The sequence below is a fragment of the Haliotis asinina genome, chromosome 8 (genome assembly GCF_037392515.1).
Source record: "Haliotis asinina isolate JCU_RB_2024 chromosome 8, JCU_Hal_asi_v2, whole genome shotgun sequence".
Lineage (NCBI taxonomy): Eukaryota > Metazoa > Mollusca > Gastropoda > Lepetellida > Haliotidae > Haliotis > Haliotis asinina.
The window spans coordinates 60,652,212-60,677,613 of NC_090287.1; the positions used below are offsets into that span (position 1 = coordinate 60,652,212).

At 39.0% G+C, this 25,402-nt stretch overlaps 3 protein-coding genes across 5 annotated transcripts in view; 1 reads left to right on the top strand and 2 right to left on the bottom strand.

Moving 5' to 3' along the window:
• The window catches only part of LOC137294087 (tyrosine-protein phosphatase non-receptor type 21-like), a 34,962-nt gene extending 21,332 nt beyond the window's left edge, over positions 1-13,630 (top strand). The window contains exons 9-19 of one of the 2 annotated variants that reach the window (XM_067825027.1): positions 490-546; positions 1,402-1,447; positions 2,226-2,277; positions 2,553-4,078; positions 4,432-4,557; positions 5,137-5,355; positions 5,646-5,774; positions 5,908-5,982; positions 6,734-6,893; positions 7,227-7,384; positions 9,067-13,630. In XM_067825027.1, coding sequence (XP_067681128.1) covers positions 490-546; positions 1,402-1,447; positions 2,226-2,277; positions 2,553-4,078; positions 4,432-4,557; positions 5,137-5,355; positions 5,646-5,774; positions 5,908-5,982; positions 6,734-6,893; positions 7,227-7,384; positions 9,067-9,195 — 2,677 coding nt within the window. In that variant the 3' untranslated portion in view covers positions 9,196-13,630. The remainder of the gene's footprint in view (positions 1-489; positions 547-1,401; positions 1,448-2,225; positions 2,278-2,552; positions 4,079-4,431; positions 4,558-5,136; positions 5,356-5,645; positions 5,775-5,907; positions 5,983-6,733; positions 6,894-7,226; positions 7,385-9,066) is intronic. The other variant, XM_067825028.1, reaches the window with a different exon arrangement.
• LOC137294098 (dynein regulatory complex protein 8-like) overlaps positions 1-25,402 on the bottom strand; it is a 118,220-nt gene that overhangs the window by 90,515 nt on the left and 2,303 nt on the right. The window contains exons 2-6 of one of the 2 annotated variants that reach the window (XR_010957506.1): positions 23,082-23,166; positions 22,537-22,609; positions 22,063-22,142; positions 21,747-21,856; positions 20,896-21,247 (exon numbers count right to left, since the gene is read on the bottom strand). Coding sequence is in view for 1 of the 2 variants with exons in the window: in XM_067825049.1 (XP_067681150.1) it covers positions 21,132-21,247; positions 21,747-21,856; positions 22,063-22,142; positions 22,537-22,609; positions 23,082-23,166 (464 nt within the window). In the remaining variant the exon portion in view is untranslated. Of the gene's footprint in view, positions 1-20,745; positions 21,248-21,746; positions 21,857-22,062; positions 22,143-22,536; positions 22,610-23,081; positions 23,167-25,402 lie in introns of those variants that run through there. The other variant, XM_067825049.1, reaches the window with a different exon arrangement.
• On the bottom strand, positions 14,693-16,934 carry LOC137294642 (acylphosphatase-1-like). Its single transcript, XM_067825702.1, has 4 exons — positions 16,874-16,934; positions 16,603-16,619; positions 15,770-15,879; positions 14,693-15,484 (listed from the first exon to the last, which is right to left on the bottom strand). The coding sequence occupies exons 1-4, from the start codon at positions 16,932-16,934 to the stop codon at positions 15,349-15,351; spliced, it is 324 nt and encodes a 107-aa protein (XP_067681803.1). The 3' UTR covers positions 14,693-15,348.

The following is a 25,402-nucleotide window of genomic DNA, read 5'->3' on the forward strand; positions in this document are numbered from 1 at the left end:
TGACCACCGAGAATGTTCTTATTGCTTACTGCATTGTACACATACACATTTGGCAAATCATAAAATAGGCAATTTGTTGATTTTGTTGACTATCTATTACTGGTGTTCACATGCAAGTAGTAATGTGTTCACTTTGGTAAATAATGTAAACATTCAGTATAGTGAACACGGTAGTATGGTAATGGAATAAGTACGATGAATGTGTTGCCTTCGGATTCGGCATGTCTACCTCAGTGATGATTAGTAATGAGTTGTCAATGTTAGTTGCATCAAGGCAGTGGGGTAGCCAAGAGGTTAGAGTGTTTCCTTGACATGCCCTTCACTCGGGTTCGATACCCAGCATGGGTACAATGCATGAAGCCCAAATCTGGTGCCCCACCCCCCTGACATGATATTGCTAAAAGCGGCATAAAACCGATTTCATTCAACAAGGAGCGTGCATCCTCCATTCATCTGAGCATCTTGTTCTGCATGTTATGTTTGTTTCAGTGGCAGCCTGACTGATCTTCATCTTGCTAGTAACGAACATGAAGCAGCAATTCAACCGTAAGCTATAGACAGTAGATATGTCAACATGCTGTATACTAAATCATTATCTTAAGTACCTGCATCTTGATCACAGTGTAGGAGATATGCATGATGAGGAGATCTGTGACAACAGCATATATAATTACAGCAGTGTGGTGATATGAACTTTTATATCCTGGGCATAACATGTGTATATCATGTGTGAATGTTACAGTATTTCATCACGTCAGTGCATATGTATCAGTGTGTCACCTGTGATAAGAATATATGTGAATATGGTTGGGTACTGCTGTAGAAGGACTGATTTGTAGAAGTTGGAATCATCTTGACTTTGCTTGAGCATGCACCTCCTGTCTGTGACCTTGACATTATTAGCATATGTCTCCACTCAGTACTGGAAGAAATGACTCAAATTGGTGCTTTGTCATTGATAGCTTTTTGATTGCATAACCAGGTCCATTTGCAGCGAAGTGCACTTCATTCACACACTCAGTGAAACTAATAACTGATAATCATGGCTGTTCGTAGTAGCAAGCTGAACTGCTGTAATTCTGTGCATCCAGGTGGTCAACCGATCATTATAGTTGTATATACCAAAAAATTGTCTAACTATGCATGCAACAATATACTAATGTTGAATATTGTTGTTGAATTTGCTTGTATCCATAGCAGTCATAAATCGACCTAGTACCTTTCAGCCTATTATGATAGATGGCTTGAGACAACAATCTAGCCAAGTAGTGGAAGTGTTTTGTCGTCAGTCTGAGTTTAACTCTGTATGTGTATACATCTCATGATTGGTGTGCCCTTCCATGATGTTGTTGATATGTTGCTATGAGACACTTCACTCCCTCATGTTTCCATGTATTCCAGGGATGTCCAGCAGGTAATGTTGCCGCAGTCCGACTCACAGGAACTGGTAGGTAGCCCCAGTCAGGTCATATGTCACATCTGTATGTGTTACAGAAGCTCACATGGTTGTTAGGTAGTCTAGTGATTCTAGCTTTCATACTGACGGACCAGGTTTGGTTTCTGTTCATTCCTGTAGAGGATATTGTCCTGTGCCAGTTGTTCACATAGTTAGTCTAGTGGTTGTATCATGAATACTGAAAGGTTTATATACCACATAGGTATCATATGTGAAGTCCATTTCTGTTTGTCCATTTATGAGATATTTATGGATCGTAATGATTTAATGGAATACATAATATCCTGGAAGTTATTTCTTTACTTTCAAAAGTTGTTTATGAGAACAAACTTATCTCGTGCACTTCTTGTGGAACATGTGGCTCAGTTTTAGGCTATGCAGCATTCTGTCCCATCTCTGCTGGTCTTCAGCAACACATACTCTACCCCGACTACTGAGATCAGATGGTTTTAAATATCATCATATCTCACTTGTATAGACTGATGTTCAAATCACCAGTCACTGGACTGTCTCATCCAGACTTGATCATTTACATTTTTGTATCAGATAGCTTAAATATTGCTGAGTGCTCCATTATCATGCTTGCTGATTTTTATCAAAGATGTGAACTGGGTAAATTTGCTCCTTCACTCACTCACCCATTCCTCTCTCAGCCAGAACCAAACTTATGAAGTTTGTTGATATTATTTTCATTATCAAACTTTCTTCAAGATTGTATGATACAACATTTTAGATGTATTTTCAGTTTGTTTCTTTTCTGTTTCTCCAGACAAACTCGCAGACCTCCCTGGTTTACCTACAAGAACAAAGGTATTCACAAGGTGAGATTTCATTTGTGTTTTGACTAATAAGAGACAACCATCTGTAGGTCCTGTTGTAGAAATAGTTCACTTTAACCCTTTCCAGTAGGTCCTGATGAAGCTAGTTCAGAATTTTTCCGACTGAACAGTGATTCATTCTAAAATGTGATCTTAGTGCCACAGTTGTTGTAAGTAAGCGTTTAAGTGATTTTTATCTCCTTTGTGCTTGGACCTTATTTTGAATGTTGCAGAAGCTGTTGATTGATTCAATGACTGATTATCATCTTTTCTTACAGAGTTTCAGCAACAACAGCAACATCAGCAACAACAACATCAACATCAATCCCAGCAACAGCTGACATCAGCTATGATGACTGAAGATTACTACAACAACTCTCAACAAAGTCTTGACAAATCTGTACCTGATGTCCAGCAGACGCCAAGAGCTGAGAGTGACCCTGGTATCCATGGTGGCGTGTATGGTGGACAGCAGGCGTCAATGCAACCAGCTGTGCAGACACCTGTGTCACAGAATAATCCTAGATCAGCCATGTTGCCTGCCTACAGACCAGCTCCTACATATGAGGCTGTCATGAGACACCGTGTTACTCATCAACAGCAGCAACAGCAACAACAGCAACAGCAGCAGCAACAACCTGATGTGAGTGGTCAGACCCTGGGGAACTCCCAAATTTACACCCATCCAGAAGGAGTGGCCTACAGTCAGCCCGAGATCAGACAACATGTGTCATCGTACCCCAGTGAGACACAGTATGTTAATGCTGCAGCAATCCGAAACTACAGCCATTCGATCTATGCAAATGTTTTCCATGATGGACACAATTATTACGCTTACAGATCGGCTGAGAGAGGTAACAACCTTGCTGTCCACCCAACTTACAGTTCCCCAGAGCTCAACACACAAGGACTGCCCGAACAGTATTCAGACAATCTGATGAGTGAATCTCTTGCCTACCAATACCGTCCTCCTCCTCCTTACCCTCGAGCCAGCAGTAGCACTCCTGATCTGGCAGTGCAGACAGGCATTACTTCAGCCAATCAGGCACCAGACCTTTTACCGCAGCAGAACTCTGGGAAGAGCACTCTAGCTGCTCAGTCTCGCTTGGATAAAAGTGTTGACAATCTATCTGAAGTTGTTCCTGTGGCAAAAGATGTTGGAAGAGTGATTCAGATTGAGCAAGACAAAGAGGACACTTCCAGTGAAAATTCTTATGCTACATTTCATGCCAAAGAGAGTGACAGTTCAGACAGTGAGAGTATCAAGCGGGAGAGGGCAGGATCGGAGAAGTCAAAGATTCAGGTGTGTTTAGTGGCACCAAAGGAAGCCCCTCCACCTTCCAAATCCAAGGAGGTCGCTACTCTGAGAGAAAGTTTCCGCCGGATGATGATTGCCAGGTCAGGATCAATGAACAGTGGTAAGCAGAAGCCGGTGATCCATGTTACTTCCAGTGGAGGGAAGGACTCTGAGGTGAAATCCACAAACATAGAAAGCAGTCTTCCACGAGTAGAGGAACAGATGGATAGAGGTATTCAGCAGATGTCGCCTGGAGAGAAGCAGACGACAACAGAAGCCAAGCTTGGCCTGAGACCTCCCCCTCCATATATAGGTCCCAGGGAGACTGGCAAAAGCCAGTCTGATAACATTTCTAAGAAGAGTGACAGTGATGCTGAGAGTATTCAGTGTCTGGACATGACCAAGGTCAGTGAGGAGAGTGGCCACAAGGTCACAGGATCTCTGGACTCCACCAGCTCCCAGCAGGACAATGATGATGGGTCAGACAGCGACATCGGCTCTGTTGATGTAAGACTTGCACTTAGTTCCTTTGTTATGGATTTCTCATCGTGGAGCACAACATTTTGGATATGTGCTTACTCGTTCTTTCTCCTGATGACAGAGAAGAAGCAGAATGACTCAAACCCTTGTGCATTCTTTAGTTGAAGACATTCAGATTAATGAATTCTGCCTGTTAGCTATGTCACTTGTAATTGCAATTCAAAGACTTGAAAGAGGGTTTTAATATTTAAATGTTCAAGAGAAGGTATTTTACTAATGGCCTAACTACAAAAGAGTACATGACTTTATGAATGTTTAAATCTTCAGTGAACTCGGATGTGAATAGATGTTTCAATAATGGCATTTGTTGATGTTCTAAGGATGCGACAGTGAAGCGAGTTACCATGGGCCCTTTGAAGGTGGCAGCCATGAATGGTCTTAGTCTGTCAAGACCAATGGTGCTGGCCCTGATGAATGATGAAAGCAGAGCTCCCAAAGATGAGAGGGTATGTACAAGGGAGACAATCTCAAATCTTTTAATAAGAAGAGCCATAATGCAATGTCTTAAATGCAAAAATAGGTAGTTCAGTGCTGACTGACTTGATGAATGATACAGGACAATAAATGTTTATGATATACTTGTGCATCCTCTGAACATGACCAGTTACATAATGTCAGCTGCAGTGTGTAATCAGAGTAATGAGATGTGCATGAATTTGTTATTGGTTCTCCTCGCTGCAACATTTCCTGAATATCTGTGCCGGTAATGTTTCCCAATTCTGAAACTCTTTTACTTATGCAATGATGTATTGATAACATATGTTATATTTGGGATGACACTTTCTCAGTAAAGTGCAGATTCTAGTTCTTTAGTTGGGTTGAGTCCCATCTGGGATTCCAACCCACACCCTCAGAGTCAAGCATTAGTCATCAGCACACATGGTAATAGAACTTAGACACAAGAATATATTATTCATTTTGTAATTGTAGCCCCACTTTGTCAGCTTGTTACACTGATATACAAAATGGTACCTTTGTTGGATAATGTTGTGTTGAGATTTGAGATATTGTTGTGTTGTGTTTAGCGCAAGATTCTAGAGAGTAAGATCTCTGAAGGACAAGTATTTGTGGAATTTGAGGAGGTTCCCAAGAAAGCTCCCAATCAGGAGTTTGCCATTGCCAAACTTGCCACCAACGAATCGAGGAACAGATTTAAAGACGTGCTTCCTTATGATGCCACAAGGGTGAAACTGACTGCCAGGAAGGACAACCAGTATGGATATATTAATGCATCTCATGTGAAGGTAGATTACATTTTTGTTCCTGGATACACTTAGGTAAAATATATATTCGGTGATTATTGGCAAGGTCCTGTGATTTCAGTCCAAGGATTCAAGTTCAAATATTATCATGGTAACTATTTCAATTCAAAATGATTTTCTTTTTTTTTAACATGGGGAGATAACTTGACATTCCAGTCACATTGTGAAGTGGTAAGTTCATACGTGTAACTTGCACAGCGTGACAGCCTCCAAGAACTATGATCACAGTGACATTGTTTTGTGATCATGAATGTGACAACGTTTATGTCCAGCTTGAAGCAGAGAACAACGACTGGTGGTTCATCGCGACACAGGCCCCACTAGAGAACACAGTGGCTGACTTCTGGCAGATGGTCTGGGAACAGGATGTCAATGTCATTGCCATGTTGACTGCACTAACGGTGAGACAAATACTTTCTCAGTAACTCAGTTATAATGCATTGACTTCTCATGATTCGCCACCTCACAAAAACATGGTAATATTCCGATAATACCACAGGATATATTTGATTAGTTCTGTTGCCATGGTTACAGGAACTTGGGAAGAACAAGTGTTTTCCTTATTGGCCCCAAGAAGCTGGAACGGAAACCAAGCAGGTGTTTGGTGATGTAAGTATGATGGGATTATGATAATAATAATAAAAAGAAGAAGAATAGTTTATTTCTGTCATGTCATTTCAAATTACATACTGCCATAAAACATATGTAACAACTGGGCTTCTTAAGGCCTAAAAGACACTGCATTTAAAACATTATTTCACATTGGCTAGAAAAAAAAATTGTGCTCTCTCATCTCCCAGACAGACAACAAGCATCCTGTCACATTCAAACTTTATTCGGATAGGCACACTTACTCCTCGACCAAACAAACTCATTTGTCAGACACATCAACTCTCTCAGCCAGGCATTAATTAATTACGATAAACAAAACATTTTGTTACTTGATTATTTATTCTTCATAACTTTCTATAAGTATGTCAGTATGAAATACAGTAGTAAAAATATGTATGTTTGTTGTTTAACATCTCACTGTGTAGTAATTCAGCAATATATCATGGCAGTTTATGAGCAACCAAGTCGAGATGAGACAGTCCAGTGATCAGGCTAGGTTGGCATTCTGTCAGCCTAGTCACTGACCCTCACCTCCTGGACCTAGAGTTTTGAAGCTCTCTTAGTGCTAAGATGGCTGGAAGTGCTATACATTGACATTAACTTATGACTGTCTTAGCGGCTAAGTGAGCTTTGAAAGTCCAGTCGGTGATCCATAGGTTATTGGGCGTCAGTTTGAAGTCAGAAGACAAACCATCCAAATATATACAATGTTGTACTAACCTGTTGTAAATCTATCTGATGTCTTCAGTTCGAGGTGACACTAGAGTTTACTGACAACTCCTTGTGCTATGTGACAAGTCGCATTGTGGTGCGCCACCTATTGAGCTCCAAGGAGAGGATGATTTGGCACCTTCAGTATACTGACTGGCCAGACCATGGCTGCCCAGAGGATGTGTATGGGTTTCTAGGTGAGAGCTGGATTGTTGACATGTGTTGTAGACAGAGTCAAGGTTAGGAGCATCATGCTGCTTTCTGGCACGAAAAGTGCACCAGCAATGCACAAACAGTTATAGCAAGGATAGAAAGAATCCATGTAGAAGCTTCCTTTCAGAAACACTTAAGGATATAGATGATTGTTAACAGTTGATATCGTGTAGTCTTAAATATTACTATGATATTACATAATTGTAGAGAGTGGCATCTACAAGTTGAAAATAGCTTGGAAAGCACTAGATAAAAGGTTGAAACTCCAAGCAAAGAATCGATGTTTAATGATGTCATCATCCTGTATTTTGTTGCAGGATTTCTTGATGAGATAGAGTCGGTACGCCGCTTGGCTGAGAGTGAGGAGGGGAGTGGGAAGAAGGCCCCTGTCATTGTCCACTGCAGTGCTGGTGTTGGCAGGACTGGCGTCGTCATACTCACCATGGTGATGAAGTGGTGCCTGGAACACAACCATGTAAGTATGACAGTATTTGTAAGAGAGCTAGAGTATACTCAGTTATTTATTCTCTGTAGAGGCATCTGGGAGAATGTAGTACTGTATGTTGAGTTATTCATTCCCTGTAGAGGCATCTGGAAATATGTAGTATGCCCAGTTATTCATTCTCTGTAGAGGCATCTGGGAGTATGTAGTACTGTATGTTGGGTTATTCATCCTCTGTAGAATCATCTGGAAATATGTAGTATGCCCAGTTATTCATTCTCTGTAGAGGCATCTGGGAGAATGTAGTACTGTATGTTGAGTTATTCATCCTCTGTAGAGGCATCTGGGAGAATGTAGTACTGTATGTTGAGTTATTCATTCCCTGTAGAGGCATCTGGAAATATGTAGTATGCCCAGTCATTCATTCTCTGTAGAGGCATCTGGGAGAATGTAGTACTGTATGTTGAGTTATTCATTCCTTGTAGAGGCATCTGGAAATATGTAGTATGCCCAGTCATTCATTCTCTGTAGAGGCATCTGGGAGAATGTAGTACTGTATGTTGAGTTATTCATTCCTTGTAGAGGCATCTGGAAATATGTAGTATGCCCAGTCATTCATTCTCTGTAGAGGCATCTGGGAGAATGTAGTACTGTATGTTGAGTTATTCATTCCTTGTAGAGGCATCTGGAAATATGTAGTATGCCCAGTTATTCATTCTCTGTAGAGGCATCTGGGAGAATGTAGTACTGTATGTTGAGTTATTCATCCTCTGTAGAGGCATCTGGGAGAATGTAGTACTGTATGTTGAGTTATTCATTCCCTGTAGAGGCATCTGGAAATATGTAGTATGCCCAGTCATTCATTCTCTGTAGAGGCATCTGGGAGAATGTAGTACTGTATGTTGAGTTATTCATCCTCTGTAGAGGCATCTGGGAGAATGTAGTACTGTATGTTGAGTTATTCATTCCCTGTAGATGCATCTGGAAATATGTAGTATGCCCAGTCATTCATTCTCTGTAGAGGCATCTGGGAGTATGTAGTACTGTATGTTGGGTTATTCATTCCCTGTAGAGGCATCTGGAAATATGTAGTATGCCCAGTCATTCATTCTCTGTAGAGGCATCTGGGAGAATGTAGTACTGTATGTTGAGTTATTCATCCTCTGTAGAGGCATCTGGGAGTATGTAGTACTGTATGTTGGGTTATTCATTCCCTGTAGAGGCATCTGGAAATATGTAGTATGCCCAGTCATTCATTCTCTGTAGAGGCATCTGGGAGTATGTAGTACTGTATGTTGGGTTATTCATCCTCTGTAGAATCATCTGGAAATATGTAGTATGCCCAGTCATTCATTCTCTGTAGAGGCATCTGGGAGTATGTAGTACTGTATGTTGGGTTATTCATTCCCTGTAGAGGCATCTGGAAATATGTAGTATGCCCAGTCATTCATTCTCTGTAGAGGCATCTAGGAGTATGTAATATGCCCAGTTATTCATCTTATGTAGAGGTATCTCAGTGGAGCTTTGGCATGTCCTTTGTCTGGTTTCAGAGAGTGGACCTACTCAGTGCGTCCCTGAGCCAGCATGTCCTTTGTATGGTTCCAGAGAGTGGACCTACTCAATGTGTCCCTGAGATAGCATGTCCTTTGTGTTGTTTCAGAGTGTTGACCTGCTCAATGTGTCCCTAAGCTAACCCGCCCTTTGTGTGGTTTCAGAGCGTGGACCTGCCCAAGGCACTGGAGGGTATCCGCAAGCAGCGGATGTACATGGTGCAGACCCTTGGACAATACCAGTTCATCCACAAGACTCTCATACAGTACCTCAAGAACACAAGACTCATCTAGTGCTCCTGACACAAACTGCTTCACCAAAATGAGCTTTCAATGTACTGAACACAGTTATACCATTGAGATTGGGACTGGAAATTTTGTCATTAACGAACTAGTGTCACGAGACCAAGAAAGAATAGTGTTTTTGTAGTGATATATACTCTATTCTTGTTGTGATCATACTTGTTGGTTTAAACAGCTTTAAATATTTCATTAATGATGATTTGTCATCACTTTACTGGACCAGCAGAGACAAAATTCTCCTTAACATTTCCATTAATCCCTCCAGTAACAGGTGCCCTTGTTAATCTTCATTATATTTTTCTCAGCAAAGCATTTTGATCAAACTGTGCCTTCACACAAAGATAGGAGCCTTGTACTGTACAATATAATCAGGATCTCCTTCAGTACTTATTTCAAATTCAATTTTCTTATAAATGGCAACAAAGTTGTTTTGAAAGGTTGTTGCTAAGGTTGCATGGATGTGATGATTTTATTGGTTGATATGGAGACTAATGGCAAACATACTTGGCCTTCCTGCTACTAATCTATTTAAGAAGCATTCCGAACATATATTGCAGCTAAGGGGAAGTGAATGGTAACATGTCTGCAGGATTCTGTTGCCAGATCTCTCCCTTTGACTGTATGTCGTGTATGAACTTTGTAGCTGCGATATCTAAATGCATGTAGCAACTTTTAGTACCAAGTTATCATATAACCATGGAGCAAGGTTTTAACATTGTTACATTTTGTTGAAGGGCTATGGTAACTATCACAAATATTGCTCTGGATATTTTGCCCAAATCTAAAGCTTTATGTTTAGTGTTACGTGCTTGCCAATAGGTCCATGGCAGGTAGATTTCAAGCTGAGCTATTGTATCTAAATTCTATGGGTTTTGATTCCCCACGGAAACTTTACTTGTGGATTTATTTATTTATTTGTCACCCTGTGCTGCAGAGATTTTATTTAAAAATGAGGACCTAAAGAGATTAGCCGAGCCTTGATCATCAAAAGTCTGAGGGTCATGATGGCAGCCCAGCAATTATTCTTTGTTTCAAACTCTGAACATTTCAAGGGCAACTTGCCCACCATGAACAAACATTAGTCCAATACTGATTTTCAGAAAATATGCAATAATTGTTAGATTACACAGTGTTGTTTATGGAATCACACTGATATTTCAAGTGCTCAATATGTCTACAGGAACATTGTTGCCTTCGCTAACAAACGTTGGTCAAATACTGATTGTTTGTTGTCATAAATATGAAACAATAATGTTGCATGACACTATCCTGTCATATGATTTGGATCAGATCGATTTATTTGATATTATGGTCTGATATTGGTGTAATCAATGTATGTGATATAGAACTTGTGTTGCACCAGGAAACAAATTGTAAATATTATGTCAACTGTATTTTATGTAGTTAAAGCTTCATAAACATTCTTAAGTATTGTGCAAGAAAGCCTCTCAGTGTTTGAAAATTTTACTTAGCAGCAGTAGAGACTGACCATTAGCATGCAGCCATTTAACTCTAGCAGTGTCACAAGTTAATGCAGAAACCGCCAAGGAGCATTATTATAAGGCTATGAGAACAATGTGTTAATTACATGGAATACAGTATTTGTATATTAGCATCAAGGTGTGATATATTGGTAGTGATATGAGATGATATCTCATAGTGATTTCTTCAGAATGATGCAATACAGAGCACAGATCAAACATTTTCTATCCAATATTAACTGCAGTATAGATAGTGATAGTATAGATAGCGGGGTTGAGGGACTTGCTGGTTATAGTCCTCAGAACAAACTGAAGTAAGTTTTTTGTATTTGTAAGTTAGAATCTCAATCAGTCCCTCATGATATGGGAAATTGTGTTTTCTTTGATAAAATTTATTAATTTTGAATTTGATAATTGTATATGTGCTTTCATATCTATTTATTCTTTTCATGTACTGTGTGCTTATGTGCATGGCATTTAGCTACTTCTACCCCAGAGCAGGAGCTAGGGAGTGTTCATTGTCAGAAACAGTGCTTCTGGTTCTCTGTATCATGTGTTGAGTTGACTGATGGCAGCCCAATTCAGATGTACCTTGTGTAATGCCAAGATCATTACCGTTATGGATGTAGATATTCAGTTTCAGCAAAAAACATACACTAAACATTTATCATGTATCAATGAAATACAGCTTGAGTGAACAAATATTATATGCTATTTTTGTAATTAAGACTTGCTGTGTAAGTTGCAAGATGTCTGATGTGGCATTAAACATTAATCACTCGCTCATTGTAGTTGAAACTATGACACAGACATAAAATTATTATTTTGTTTGTGTGCAGAAAGTGCCACATTGTATAAATCAGTGTTCACTACTAGAGTTTAAGTCCACATAATGTCATCACATCTATTTGGGTGTATGGCGTACAGTTTGAAATTATACCTTGAAACCACCGAAATGCTGAAAATGGATGAATAAGGACAATTTTTACAGTGTCATTTAATTACTTTGAAATCTGATCTCTTTGACTTGTTTGTTGTTCAACTTTTATGAATTTTGAAAGGAAATTCAAACCACTTCAATGCAAGAGGTATTTTCATATAAACCGTCAGTACTTTGATGACTGATTATTATGTACTATTTGATGTAAACAGTTTAAGACAAGTATATTCCTACTGAATATGGGGCCGCTTACAGGAAATATCCCAACCCCCAACTTTCGATTGGGGGTCCAGTGTGGACCTACACCTAACACCATAGAAGCACATTCAGCCAAATAAATACCGTAGACACTCTCATTACACTGCAGTTCAAGTGAAGTGCAGGTGCTTGTGAGGTTGAGTATGGTAATTATTAAAGTTGACACTGCCATTATTGTTTGTCAAACTGAATATTTCCATATAATGGGATGGGCCTAGTCAGTGCTTTAGCAGTGTTTGTGGAGTACAATGTAGAGACATCATTTCATTTTTACATTTGCCATTCAAAAACTTTGTGATACTGCATTTGTCATACTTTTAGACTGAATAACTTTTTATGAAAATATTCATAGACCCATCCAATACCCATGCATTCCTTCGGGTTTGGTGATTCATTGCAGGGTGGAGAACTATGAAGTGTTTTAGTGTTGTGAATGTAAAGTGAAATTGTGTTAAAACAGGGTTGATATTCCCTCCAGGTTGACACTTAAACAGGGTAGATATTCCCTCCAGGCTGGTGTCAGATACTTGAAAGACTCCTGTCTATATTAGTTGCTGACCCTCCTAACTAGACACCTATGTTCCACTAATGCCTAGTTTCATTGTGATAAATGCAGAATTCTGTATAGTTATTAATTTGTAAATATTGAACTGATCTATATTCTGGTAACATTTATATTTCACAAAGCTTTCAATTGTATATTTTACACTTGTATTTGATATCAGTTAAACCTGAGTAATGTTACTTGATGACAGTGGTGATGTTGCAAGGGGAGGTGGCCTTCCCTGAAAAGTCGTCTCACTTTTGCATGTTTCTGTTATCGGTTGCAGCAATCCCTTTATCACTGAACTTTGTGCAGAAACAATTCAGATCTTTCGGCAAATGGTGACATTTCAGAAAAATATAGAACTATTGTTCACCTTGTAAGTTTGATAAAGGGCTGGATGCATGTTTGAAAATCTGGGGGAAACCAATGAAAGGTACAAGTCTGTAATAAAACATACCACTTGAAGAAGTTAAAAATCACCAGATTCTATAGTCAACGTTAATCTGTCATGGGTTGACAGATTAACTGTAACAATATAAATAAACTGGATGTTCTTTAACTTTGTCTGGAGAACATGCATTTCTTTCAAGCTATGTAATTCATGATACCTTTCAATGAGTTGTTCTGAAAATAGTTTCAGTCAGAAAAATGTTCTCCAGAAAATTTCAGTTCTTTAACAATGTTGAGATAAACTGTAGTCTTTTACGCCAACAACTTTATTAATTAGTAGAGTGCTTGAGAGCATGTTAAAGACAAATTATTCCCATTCGGTATAGACAGGAACTCTCGTTGCAATTTACATTGTGTGCAAGGCTTCTGTCATGTTTGGTCTTCATAAGCCTGACTGTCTCATATTTTTGTCTTCAGCTGGAAGTGCATATTCTAAACCTGCTTTTGAGTGACACTCTAATGGCATGACATAGTGTGGCAGTGTGATACATAGAACATCATGCAACGACATTCATTATTCATTGGAAATCCTAAACATATTTGTATATAATACAAATGATGCATGCTCTTGAATTCAAGGTCTTGTATTATTTTCATCCAAACTTTGTCAGCTTGAACAGTATTTTTACGGAAGCATGTTACTACACTGAAGAATGGATGAAATTCTATTGTTACTTGTGTGATTTGTTATTCACATCTGGCTTGAAAAGTGCCTTTTATAACAAAAATGAAATAAAATCTTCAAGAAAATAGTTGTTTTTTTTGTGAAATATTAGTATTAGTGTTGTTCTATACAATACGAAGAAAGGCCTTATATCTTTTTCGTTTGTAAGTTCATGAAAAATATCTGAAATTGAAAGAATAAATACATTGACAAATTATTTTGTGAAAGAACTTTTAAAATATAATGCCAAAGTAATTGAATCTGGTTGAATGAGTTTTGTTTTAACAATATTCTAGCAATGTCACAATGGGAAAACCAGAAAGGGACTTCTACCAGAAGGCTTCTACCACTAAGGTACCCAAATGCACTGAGAAGAAACAGGGCAGGGCTTAATGAGCAACATCCACAGCATCTGGTTGCAATCAGCCAAGTGAAAGAGTTTGTTGACAACAATATCAATGGCAAAAGCTTGATTGACAGGCTTAGCCTGCTGGAAATTGCAGTATCCAGATAATAACTAGTAAATTGAGTGGTGATGGCAATACTGTATCACTAGGGGCCCTAGTTTCCTTTTCAAAAGTCTTCCTATCCACGGTCCTGTCAATGCACAAAAATAACTTCACTGTATTTGGGCAATTAATTTACTTAAGCCTGTACAATAGCTAATTACAAAACATATATTGTTACTTAATGTTGGAAGTACGTGGGCAGAGATTATGTTTCTTTTCCAGCATGGTGTTAATGTGTTTATATGTAGATTTGGAGCCTGTTTGCAACTTCTCTTGATGGTAACTCAGTAACTCAAACTGATAGATGTTAGGTGGGATGTTACTGTCAACACAGGAAAAGAAGTCATGTTGGTGAGAAACTTTCTAAAGAAAACTACAAAACAGCTCAAATGCTTTTGTCACAAAAAGGTTTTGTTGGTAAAACAAAAGAAAAATTGGTTTGGGAGTCAGCATTGGACTTCAACAAGTGTGAATCACAAGGTTATCCAACAGCCATGTTAAAGTACCGGTAGGCCAAGATATGTGGTGAAAGAAGATGAGGAGGTGGAACTGGGTCCCTGGTGACATGCATTTCATAATTTGATTCACTCAGATTTAAATATCAATAGATCGTAAATGAAAGACAACAGAATAAATATACTCATCTGAACATTTATTAATACACTGAATTCAATAAATAACATATAAACATGCTTCCTAATATTTAAATAATGTGATGGCCTTTCACAGGACCCTTCCACAACTCATCACTTTTGTCATGAGTCACTACGTCCAGAGTTTTAGATGTCATGATGTTATTTTATGAAGTTATTCCTGGTGGAATGACAGAATAATCTATACACACTTACAAAGTATAATTCCTTCTTCACACCAACATTGATATACACAACTATATCACATTGTGAGGGGACAAAGGACAAGAAACTTTATGAGGAAAAGAATTCCAGATTGTACTGCACCTTGATACATACCAGTACTCCAACATTTACTGAAGTTTACAGAAGGCCTGTCTCTGCAGAAGCTATACCTGGAAAGGAGCCTTGCTACTTCCTTAACGTCATACTCAGCACATTTCAAATTAAAGGACAGTGGTTAGTAAATAACTGAGTTTGTACCAGACAATCCCATGCATGACATGAGCATCCATCTTTGAAACTTCCTCTTCACTTACATGTGTTGATAAAAGTCGATGTTAACCCACAACAGCAGTTCCTCAAGATTCAGTGGTAATTCATTCATGCAGCACAATATGAAACACATTGAAAATGTGTCCCAAACACATCACATCAGCTGGATCACCTTGTCTTTTTTTTCGTTTTCCTCACAATCTCAAACCCTGTAAAGTGATACTTCTCAATTGTCTTTTTATCTGAAAATTCACATTTCTCAATTTTTGATTTGGGACTTCCTGTAGTCTGAAGCCAGTTCATCCTGAAAAACAAATCAGACAATACACAGTATATCAGACCTTTTAGACTTCCCTGTATTCTTTACATTTTCCATGACCTAGAATACTACAAAATAAAGTGACAAACAACATTACCAACCTAATATATTCTGGTCACTGACTGTACTTAAATGAAACTGAATAACAATATCATAATTAGATCTCTTGCAAGAATCTGAAGTGACTTTATATCAAAAGGAAGTTTAGTTTCATTTTTGTGTCTTTACAAATTCAACTTACTACAGCTTAATGTACCTTGTGCTACTTACATGACTGAGACATCCTCTTCAGGACCCTGCACTTCCCCTGTCACAGTGCCCCTATCAGTGTTCATCACCCATCCTTTCAGTCGATGCTTGTCTGCAGTCTCCTTTGTGTTCTGATGTCACAACATTGTGAACGTAATATTTCTGATCGCTAAAACCTTTTTCCATAGATCACACCTTCTTTTTACCACTTATGAGCATTGTACAGTTGAACTTTTAACATATTTATTATTCATTAGAAGTTACTGTCTTGTGAGATGTCAGGTTTTAATCAGTTCAAGGGAAAGACATTTTCAACATCAAGTAAAAATTTACAAATTTATAAATATAACACCATGTTATGGCTGATTTGATTCCACATTCTTGTTTTTCAAAATATTTAGTAATAAGTACAAGTGTTGTCTGGATACTACAATACTGTGATTATAAGCACAACAAATATGTTAGCCTAGTCTGACCACGACAAACATGGGTTCCTGGGAAGAATACCACGGAATCTTTGGATAGTATTTGACCGACTGACTATTGCACATGATGGCAAAAAGAAGTGACTGAATTACTATTTCCATTTAACTGTCGTCAGAATTAAGACGTTCAGTTGCTGAACTAGGTATACAGCTGAGATAATTTCCCAGCTGGTAGAAATGAGAGCAATTGGACCGAAATTCAATCTATGAAAATTATTCTTGCAAAGATAATGAACATGCAAGTCTATGGGAACTTCACTAATGATGATTCACTTATGGCTAACTAGTAGATTCAAGTTGGAGAACCATCTCTCTGGTTTTCACACTCGACTGTATAGGACCGCATCGCGACTCTCGGCTAACACTCACCTTGCGAAAAAATACACCTGGAATGTAGACGTATGAGAATATGAGTATAATTATCGCATTAGTTTCTTGTTTTTCATCGACAAATGTAACAAAAGAAGTTAAAAAGATATAATATTAAATCAAACTGCAGTGCGAAAAAGGTTATCTCCCCTACACATTCGTTAGACGTTGGTGTCCATATTTACTGCTCAACGACGAACTGTCACGTCGTCCAAATACGTTCGTATAAATAAAAAAGTAGTATTTAGAATGTTTCTCGGAAAACAATTACCTTGAACTTTCCCATAGACCTCAAAGCTAACAGAGAGCAATTTTCGTCCCTTGTCTGCCATGGTAACAGTTAACTGGGCTCCTGTCTACATCTACTAGCTGTGGGAAAAGCGTTAAGCTTGCTGCGGGGAGCAACAGTATCACCAGTATAATAGCTGTACTGGGCACCCGTCTGCTAAACCGTTTCAGCTGTTGGTATGCGCGGTTTGCTATGCGGTATACGACCGACAAGCTGAGGTAGTGAGGCATCTAAGTTTCAGACGGGTAGGGGTGAAACCATGGGTGGATCCGTCAACGCAAAAATGAAAATCTACAATGTAGTCTTAAGTCCTTTTTGCAGATGTGCGTGCACGCGTGCGTGCGTGCGTGCGTGTGCGTGTGTGTTTCGATCCAACCTCTCCGATTTTTTTCCCTTCGGTACGGTAAACCGTAATGTAATGAAACATTTTCATGGTATTTTCGGATTCATAAAGGCTACTACGAGGACGGTATGGAAAACAGTGTACAGTCGATTAGAGAATGCTCATTCTACCAATATATCGAAAAGCGTCAAACAACAATCGAGGTCTCTGTAACACCAAACGTTTATAATAAAGCTGTGGGGGAATTTGCCTATAATCGTGAGCACTGGTGACAAAAATGCGGTCAGAGGAAGTTCGCGATTTAAAGGGGCACTGATGCGGAGCAATTTCCGTGGACTGGTGTAAACTTTTGTTATTGTTTTTCTCCCGTGAGTACCCGGATGATATCCCAGAATTCGTGACTGGTTCGCGACCTCTGCTGCGCATTCCGTAAGCGCAATTGATAGTTTAATAAGAGACAGATCAACTTAGGTGAAGTCATTTTTACTTCATTACAAATGTATTATGAAAACAAATGAAACACTTTGAAGGTTAATCATCTGCCAGTGGTAGAAATGGTAAAAAACTAATAGGACGGAAAAATAACGAAGCCAATGTACGTCTCTATATTTTGTCTCATAACACTAATTAGTTTATTGTCATATTTGTATGATTCTAAAAATTAATAAAAGAACACACGATCTGCTTATACTCATAGTAAATTTCTAACATAACAGCAACATTTATACATTGTATAGATTGCCAATGTGGATCCTATTTCACACACATACGCGATCTAGTGTGTGTTTTCTGTCATACAGATTCTGCTGAATGCTACAACAAATAAATCAATACAAAATGCAAATAATGAATGTAAAACAGACTAATTTTATAGCAACAATGTCAGGCTACTACCTTGTTCAGGAATGCATCCATCAATATCCACGTAAAAGAAATCGTATTCCATCCATCTGCAGCTGGTAAATAATCCTGCTCTATGTCGCGTGTCTTACAACTGTCTAGTTTGCGAAAAAGTAACACATCGTTTCACGTCTTTCGTTGGTGAAAACCAGATAAACCTCTCATTGGTCTCCCAAGATAGCACACCTGGCAAACTAATTGTATGATGTCCACTATTCTAAGTAATTTAGTTAACCAATAATGAGCAATCAATCAATCAACGCAAGGGTGGTTAATTCTTTGAAGGGAGGATGTTGTTTTTGCACTCACTCTTTACGACAGGGTGTAGTCAACTACACACACTGCCTTTTGACAAATCCGCTAGAAGATAAAAGTAATTAATCAATCAGTGTGTTATCGGTTAATCCTTTGATCGATGTTTGTTTTTGTAACTCAGCTGATAAACCCTCTTGCATCACTTACATGCACATATTACATAACATACAATACATTTGCCATTACAGACCTCAATTTATAATGTTGAGTATTTACTCCAGACAGGAGAAATGCCAAATGGGAACCTTTGTTGAGTAACCGAAGTGGTGTTACTACTAATTATACCTGTTATAAATTCATTAATTGACCATCCAGAGAATGACAAATAACACGTGTAGCTTTACACCATCAAACGCGAGTTACAGCAAGGAAGATGTAATCTCTGTGTCGCATGCAGTCTGAAAACACTTATGGGCGGAAACTGTTTTGAGGATACCAACGGAATTTCGTTACATAAGGAATACACACAGGCATTTGCTGTGTACTTGGGTAAATAGGTGAAATAAGGGTTTTTTCACGTAAGAAAATTTTCAGATTTCTCTACCAAAGTCAAAGTCATCGTTTTTTGTTTACGAATTCAAATAAATCAACTCTGTGTTTTTATTATCATAAATAATAAACCATTGTAGCTACCATAGCTACCAAAATTTACGTATGATATTTGCTATCACAGCATATGATGGGCATCCGGCCTCCTGACTGTTTCGGTGAAGAAAATCTGCTAATATGGACAGGAGCCCAGTTCCTTTGTCCGTCACGGTCGAAGGAGCGGGCGCTGACCAATTTGCGGTTTGGTTTCGTAATTCGACCGTTGGCGAGAAACATTATTCGCTCCGCATCAGTGCCCCTTTAACTCGTACATTTTTCGTTGCACGTTGTATCAGGCATAACACCGAATAGTCTTTGCGTGTGTTTATGATGTGTAAGTGGACCTATTTGTCAAGAATACATATATATCACTCTAATTAAGTCGAATCACCATTGCGGCCGCTCTTCTGAACATTCAGGATTGTAATATTTCGATACTTCTATAACGATCGCGTTTTCCTGTGGTTGTTAAGAACCAATAAGGGCATACGAAATGACACTTCCATGGTTCTAGTCGATAGTTTCCGAGCGTTACCGTCTATTGCTGCCATGTACAACTACCCCCACAAACTGACACCAGTCGATCTCCACTTACACGTACGGAACAGATCGTACCATGTATGTTTAAAACGAACTCTATATATAACCAATAACCGTACTCCGAGCAAGCACACGCTGTCGGTACCCATGTAAGTCGATGAGAAATAGATGCATACTGTTGGCCGATTGTAGTGCATCGTTTGTTGCTGTTTAACACGACAGTCAGCAATTTTCCAGCTGCACGAGGGCGGTGTGTAAATGTTGAGTCTGGACCAGACAAACCCGTGGCTAAACTGCTCAGTTATTTACAGGCCACGTACTGATATCAACATGTTTTGTATCTATACATAACTCCTCAAATTACTTGCAATCCAAGATAAACAGATGAGAGAATAACAGTCTGGAACTAATTACATGTATTGTAATTTAGTCACATGAATCAAACTGAGACACTGTCACCGTGTAATTATCGATTGCTCACATAATAAAACTTGATTTTACATTCACAAAAACATACGTTCAAGTGGCCGTCTTATGGCGAACTGGCAACTGACACTTATCTTCTTACAGTGGGGTCGGCCGTGTTTACTCGTTTCGCAAGCACCCAGATTCCTCACTTATATTTATTTATCCAATCACATAACTTTCACTGCAAATTGGCCATACGCACTATAGAATTTGGTTTTTGGTTGATAATGGCGATGGTTATCGCTCGTTTGAGATGGTTATTGGTGCATGTATGTTAAATGACATGGCGTTCTCTCAGTCGTCTTGAGCCTTGATAATGTAAGCCTTGGTTCCACTACAATCAAGGCTGAATCGACCTTTGAAATGTTGACACAACAGGTTAATCCTCACTTGAGACATAATGTTGTTGATTGTCCGAATTCCATTATGATAACACAAGTTGGACATGCACTTTCATCTCTTTATTGAAACTTAACTGCATGCTATTGACAGACCATCCACCCAACTATGGACTTTGAACTCAACATCAATATATCCCAGTTTTCAAACTGTACACCCATTTTCGGGTTGTTTTCACACTGGTATAGGATTATTGACATTCCTAAATTCTTCATTGAAACACAGTAAGTCATCAGTGTGGAAACATTCTTTCTAAATCATTAACTTCTTTTGAAGTAGACGAACACACAAGACCGAGACAGAGGGCGCTGAAGATATGTTTAATACTGTAAATGGGTACATACATGATCCATCTTCTTCAATGAACATGAACAATGACCACCACTGCAAGACATGCTTGACTCATTTCCTTATCAAAATATTTTTGAACTTGAATATGGAGGGTCCAGACACATGGTGGACTGATAAACTACAATATGATGGAAATAAAATTTGACACCAGACACACATCACTCTGGGAAACCAACAAATGCCATTCATTCATTCATACATCACCAACAACATGACACACAGAGATTCCATAGCAGGTCTAGACTGAACTGTGTATGATGTCAACTGCAGACACTAAACTGTGTCTCTGCTGTGAAACTCAGTGCATGTAAGGCACAGACAACACTCCTCATTGTCTCATGTCTCCTCTACTGCCATCTCAGACACAAAGTCGCGGTAGAGGATGATGCCTTTGTCTGGGTCAACAGCTGCAGACATCATCTCTTCAAGCTCCTCCTGGGTGAAGGGTTCACCTGCACAAAAATATCAGTGAGTAATGTGTAAGGTTTAATGTCACTTCAAACACGTTTTTAGTTAATTTGATATGTCAGCTGAATAAGATGAGAAGGTTGCTGGTTGGTTTTTAACAGCCAGACAACAAACCAAACATTCAACTCAGTAAATCTTGTGATAGCAAAGGGGGAACAAAACTGCCCCATATCATTGAAGCACAAGAGTTCTGGGTCGCACATACTGAAAGTGAGTTGGTCCTTGTCAATCAGTTAAAATCCTCTCCCTTCACTAGTGTTGTATGTCAAGTTTACAGGCTGATTAATAGTCATGCCGCTTACATCAAACCCAAATTCCTACCAAAGTCAAATTTGAATAAAGCAAAAAATAGTTACTTCAGAGTTAGAATCTCTTATGATTTTAAATGTGCTATGTAATTTACAGAAACATTGAAAACCTCAAAGAGTTTATTTTGGACTTCTGACCAATTTACACCTTGTGCTATTGCTGGCAAACACCTACCCTCCTCAGTCATGCATTTGCGGAGTTCGTCCTGAGTGAGGTGACCTTTCATTTCAGTATCCATGACTTGAAATGCTTTCAGTAATACATCCTCAGGATTTGGTTTGTACCTGTTGAATAACACTTACAATTCTGACATATGAAGTCAAATTTGATTTCACACAACTAGACACACTATTTCTACATCTCTATTACTAGAATTTGTTTATTCATTCATAATGATAACTTTAAATATAATGCCAAATCTATAGCTTATCATGTTAGAAGAGATACACTGAAAGATAAGCAACCAGTGAAATGGTGATGAACTAAGCACCTTCTTTCCATCATCACTTTAGTCATCATTGGGAGGAATTTTTCAAATCTGATGTAGCCAGTTGGCTCTTCCTCTTCAATCTTTGGAAAGAAATAAAAAGACATACATATAATTAATACCATCTCTTAAAAAAAGGAAAGGCAGTTATTTTATGCCTTTTTAACCAAAACCTGCTTGTTATTGATATTGAAAAAATAGAAAGATGAAAAGTCCAAAGATAGTAGAAAATTATGTCACAATTCTAAAGTCTTATAAACATCTGACACTCCTTGCATTGTGATACGAGGATCAAATGTTTTTTTAATGTAACAGGAGTTTCAGGTTACTGACAGGAATATGCAGTATTTTTCATGGAGATTGTTTAAGCCAATTGTATTTCAGATACCTTTAAATTAATACAGGAATACTGCTCATGAAAATGTTTTGAATTGTATGCAAACTGCATGAATACCATGTTTCATCAAAGCAACTAACCTCTGCCAGCATATCATGAAGTTCAGCTTCACTGGGGCAGCAGTTGAGAGATCGCACAATAGTTCCTACTTCTCTGGAAAATTATCAATTCACATTTCATAAAAACATATGAAAGGAATGTACATATCCACTGACATAACAACTAAACCTATCGCTTATAGAGATATTCATATAAGCCTCTTATAATGTGCTTCTATGAGATGAGATGAAAACATTAATTGTGTAGGTGTATACAATTTGCAAAGATGAATCAGTAGTGTAGCAAAATATATTCACTTCTAAAATGCATATTTTACTTTTTGGTTTTATCCAGTTACTCTATAAAAATAATCTTTTTTAATAACCATCTTAAAAGCATATGCTCTGGATATTTCATTGAAACAACAGTTGATTGAACACTGGTTATGTGAGTGAGTAGGTGAGGGTGGTTTTACATTGCCTTTAAATATATTTCAGTAATATGAAGATGGGGGACACCAGAAATGGGCCTCACACATTGTACCCACCACTGGTTAGGAGACACACACAGTGGAATCTGTACATACCTCACATCTACAGTCTTATTAGACTCATGGTCAAATATATCAAATGCCTCTGTTATTTTCTTTTGGATGTCTTGTAGGAGTGAATCTGGAATATGAGAAAACTTGTATTAACATATTTCTTAGGTTTCATCTCTTACACTGACTGAGATACTTGGTTTCCACAAGGGCTTGGAGAAGTAACTGACATACTTCTGTAGATTGTGTCCTGAATTAGATTTAAGCACCACTTACGGTATTCACGATTGGTGTTTCAAAGTGACAGGATATTGGGTCCAGTTAGTTTCAGATGTCTGTCTGACCCACTGAAAATTCACAGTACCCATAGAATACAAGTTAAACATGCATTTTAGATTTAACATTTCTTATATTTGGCATTGAAATTATTAGCAAATGTAAACTTAGCAAACAAGTGTGACATGTCAAATATGACAACTTCAGTCAAAGTCATTGTTAAACATACAGTCGGACACTGGGGCTGGTGGGACCATTGGCAGACGGTCAGGCGCTATTCGTGAACACTGCACCTAGCTGGGAATATGCATGTTGGGTCTGACATTGTTTCTATAAAGCAATTTCCACTGAGACATTTTGTGCCCACCTCTTCAGTACCAGGATAGGGTCAGGGAATGGTGGGTTTACTTGTGTACCTAGATCCGGAACTTGGACACATTAAAGTTTTAAGTCTTTGAATGTCATTTAGAAGTGAAAATACATAAGAATGAAGATTTTATGGATATCAACTTCTTTATGGGAGAACACAACGTTTCGGAGTTAATGCTTACTCCTTCATCAGGTGATTGAGAAAGGGATACAGAGGTGTATTTATATGTACAGGTAAAACAATAACAAAGTAACAAGTGGAATGAGTTAACGAAAGCTAGTATAAACAAGCACTGATAGGAAGCCGATAGTTAAGATAACAATGATGGAAGCCAATGGTAATGCATTACAGTTGATTGGATATGTTTACATAACATGATTGGGGATAAGGATGGAAGCCAATGGTGATACATTACGCATGATAGGATGATGTACATAACACACGATAGGGGGTGGGCATGTTTACATGAGGGTTGGTGATGTACAAACACAAGTATGTACTCGGGTAGATAGGCTATACATGAATTACATAGATAGAATGTACACAGGTAGATGAGATTAATTTATCAATAAGTCCCAGGCACTTGGTAGGTACACTCCTTGGTCGCGGTTGATGGCTGGTTTCTGTCTCCGGATCTCGATGGCCTCTTGCAGTTTCCTTTGGCGCCAGTTGTTGTTGTTGGTAGATAGTATCCTAGTGTCCTCCCATCGAATTGAGTGTTCAGGGTTCTTGAGAATGTGTTCAGAGATGGCCGATTTCTGGTCGAGTTTCCTGACTGAGGTCTGATGTTCCTTCATTCTGGTGTTGATTGGTCTCAGCGTTTCTCCAATGTATAGGTTGCCACAGTTGCAAGGGATCTGGTAGATGCATCCTCTCGGGTTAGGGTGTTCACAGCTGGATCCTTTACCGTTGGCTTTTAGGTAGGTCTTGATGGTCTTGCCACTGGAGAAGGTGACATCGATGCTGGCTTTGGTCTTGATGACAGCATCACCATCACCGAAGCTGACAAGGGCAAAGCAGCAGTCATCATGGACACCCCGGAATTCCTCCAGCTCGTCAACAACAGCCTCTCAGACACCACCACCTACCTCAATATCAAGAAAGATCCGACGGCCAGACTGGAAAGACAACACAAGAAAACCCTGAAGGACCTCCATGAGAAGAGAGAAATCAACGACATCATCTTCAACCAGCTGAACCCTATCAACTCCCAAGTCCCATACGGAAGAGCCACCATCAAGATCCACAAGAACCCGCCCAAAGCCCGGATCCTAGTCTGCTCAAGAGGTTCAGTTTTCTACAACACCGCCCAGTTCCTCACACGTCTCCTCGCTCCACTTGGCAAAGATGGCAAGTCCTACATCAGCGACTCTTCATCCTTTGTCAACCAGCTGAAAGAATCCAACCCCACAGGCACCATGGTCAGCTACGACGTCGTGGACCTCTTCACCAACATCCCACTAGAAGCCCTGGACATCCTTCGCAGCAAGTTAGCCAACCGGATAGATGACTTGGACACCCAGCTCACCATAGACAGCATCATCAACCTCGCCCGCAGCTGCTTTGACACCTCCTACTTCACATTCAATGGTAAGATATACAAGCAGATCCACGGTCTCCCCATGGGCTCACCTCTTTCTCCTCTCATTACAGAAATCTTCATGACCTCCTTCGAGGAAGCAGCCCTCTCCACAGCTCCGTTCCAGCCCCTCTGTTGGTA

What these genes read in the sequence shown, in the direction of transcription:
- LOC137294642 (XM_067825702.1), bottom strand. Translation starts at nt 16,934, where the DNA reads ATGGCAGACAAGGGACGAAAATTGCTCTCTGTTAGCTTTGAGGTCTAT. An exon ending in GAAGAGGATGTCTCAGTCAT is followed by an intron (nt 15,485 to 15,769) that starts GTAAGTAGCACA and finishes TTTGTTTTTCAG; the next exon opens with GATGAACTGGCTTCAGACTA.